The 2939-nt window shown below is 30.4% G+C and overlaps 1 protein-coding gene across 1 annotated transcript; it reads left to right on the forward strand.

Annotated features, from left to right (window-relative positions):
- The first annotated feature begins 299 nt into the window (after positions 1-299).
- Ppt1 (Palmitoyl-protein thioesterase 1) lies at positions 300-2712 on the forward strand. Its single transcript, NM_001312060.1, is given in 5 exon segments — positions 300-475; positions 562-799; positions 1167-1331; positions 1819-2095; positions 2508-2712. Coding segments are annotated over 5 exon segments (888 nt in total). The 5' UTR covers positions 300-393; the 3' UTR covers positions 2634-2712.
- The last annotated feature ends 227 nt before the right edge of the window (positions 2713-2939 follow it).

The following is a 2939-nucleotide window of genomic DNA, read 5'->3' on the forward strand; positions in this document are numbered from 1 at the left end:
TAATTAACGATTACCTTTTCACTCTTCCGTTGTTTTTTATTATGAATAAATAGGAACAATAACAAATTATAATAATGTTTTATAGAAGCATGATCATACATTTTTATTACGTCTGCATAGACTAAGAATCTATGGCAATGCTAATAGCAACTTTAAACTGTCAACACAATGACAACATGACAGGAAAACAAAGTGGAGGAAAACATAAACATTGCAAACATTCATTGAACATTGAATCCAATTTGTTATTGATTTAAACTTGCCCAGTCGAATCAGTCTTGTCCATGCGAACAGTTCAGTATTTGATTAGCCTAGCATTTATCTCATCTCCTTTTTGTTGTGTTTGAATGATTATAATTTCGTATCAAAAAGTTAATTTATTTAATAAGTAAAATGTCTAAATGGCTAGTTATTTTATTTTCAATCAAATATATTTTAGCAGATCCAACTCCCATTGTTCTTTGGCATGGAATGGGTAAGAATTTAATTGACTTCAGTGATCGATAATTTTATTTTTAGATCTTAGTATACTAACGTTTTTCTTTAAATTTAAAAACACAGGTGATACTTGTTGCGTCGACTTTAGTTTAGGATCGTTTAAAATATTTTTGGAAAAAGAAATTCCTGGTGTTTACGTACTTTCCTTACAAATCGGAAATTCGACTATTGAAGATTTTGAAAATGGGTATTTTATGCATCCAAATAAACAAATTCAATATGTTTGTAAACTACTAGCTAATGATCCAAAATTAGCAGATGGTTTTAATGCAATAGGATTTTCACAGGGTGCTCAATTTCTGTAAGTATTATTTATTTTAATACTCAAACTATAGCATTTTTATGTCAAATCAGACTATTATCTTGACATTTAAAAATAAAAATTAATTTTTTAAGTAAGTAAATTACAAAAAGTGAAAAATAATTATTCTGCATGAAAATTCTATCTTTTTTTTACAACTTACTACAATTTGATATAAAAATGTAAATAAATTTTAATAAAAACTGCATATTAATATTGCCAGCAGTACAAAAATTTTTTTGGTCATAATTATTCAAATCTCTTTTGTATATTAATTTTATTTAAATTCTTCTCATTATTTTATTAATCTACATATTCTTATTATTTTATGACTATTTTTAAATGCATTTATTTCAATTGTAATTAGGAGAGGACTAGTTCAGCGTTGTGGTCATAAGTTGCCAGCAATAAAATCATTAATATCCCTTGGTGGACAACACCAAGGAGTATATGGGTTGCCGCACTGCGGGGCATTGCAGCATGCAAGTTGTGATTATGTTAGAAAGATGCTTAACTATGCTGCCTATTACAGGTTAGTTATACTTATTTTTTCTTACTTTGTGGTAGAACTGCATTAAAGAACCATGCATTGATATTATTTTTTTTATAGTATAAGGTGGCAAATGAGCAAACGGCCAACCGATTCGCCTAAAATAGTGAAGTGACCTCTGCCCATAGATAATCCACATTTACAGATGTTTGACCTTCAATCAACAGATGGAGGGATACATAGATAAAGTACATTTCCCTTTCCTATTTGTCCCATCCTCGGCCTAATCCACTTATAGAAGTAGAAATAAATTAGGCCTTACGTAACAGTTATTAGGCGAAACATAGAATGATTTCCAGTTAATGCCTGTCTTCTCTGCGGCTTTGTTAACTGGCAAGCCGGTTCATTTATGCAACAAATGGTGTGTCTACAATTAATCCTGTCTTTTATTCTTTGACAAAACATAGACTAAATATATTTATACAAGTGTCAAAGCAATGACATACTCTGTTCATATAATTCTTTGCAGTTGGGTGCAAGAATCTCTAGTACAGGCAACCTACTGGCATGATCCATTAGACGAAGATGTATATAAAAAACAAAGTCAATTCCTAGCAGATATTAATAATGAAAGGGAAATTAATAAAACGTATATAGAAAATCTGAACAGATTAAATAAATTAGTACTGGTGAAATTCGAAAGCGATAGTATAGTGCAACCGCGAGAAACCGAATGGTTCGGTTTCTATGCACCGGGTCAGGCAAAAGTACTGCAGTCGTTGGAGCAATCTGATCTTTATGTACAGGTATGTAAGCTTAATTTTGATTGCATTGTTGAGAGCTTGATAACTAGTAGATCGAGACGGTTTAGCGTTAAGAAGACTGTTATCTGTCTTAGTTTCGATAACAGAAAACATTTTCTTAGTATAATACTTATGTGTACTATATACATAGCAATATAATTGGATAGTCTGTATGTAATATCGTGAAAAAAATCATATTTAGTACATGGGATGTATTTGTGTTGTAGATAATGAAAAAAAATATTTTCTTTATTTGTCTGTGTGTCGCGTTTTAGCGCGACTTTGACGAGAAGGTACTTTTTTATAATTCACTGACGAGTTCACGGGCGACCGCTAGTATTAATAATTTAACTGTGGTTAAATTTCTTGATCATTGTCAGTCTAAACCCAAAGTCATACCTTCATGTGTTCTTAGGATCGTTTGGGATTAAAGAAAATGGAGGAATCTGGTAAACTCGTATTCTTGTCAACTCCAGGTGACCATCTACAATTCCCTCAAGATTGGTTTGTCGAGAAAATTTTACAACCATATTTAGTGTAACTTAATATGTCTTATTTAAGTTAACTAAGTGCAATAAATATATAACATATATGACATAGATTTTTGAAACTATTTATATTATAATCAATTTATAAAGATCTGAATAAAGTATGTAATTAAAACTTCTTAATTTCATTTCCTATGATTGCGAAAATATTTAAAAAAGGGTCTTGACAGACAGACGGACGGACAACAAAGTGATCCTATAAGGGTTCCGTTTTTTTTCCTATGAGGTACGGAACCCTAAAAACAAAAAAAATCTATATATCTTTTTAATCGTGTTTATTTAAAAGTATATATAACAAA

Source organism: Papilio xuthus, unplaced genomic scaffold, assembly GCF_000836235.2.
Source record: "Papilio xuthus unplaced genomic scaffold, Pxut_1.1 DF826945.1, whole genome shotgun sequence".
Classification (NCBI taxonomy): domain Eukaryota; kingdom Metazoa; phylum Arthropoda; class Insecta; order Lepidoptera; family Papilionidae; genus Papilio; species Papilio xuthus.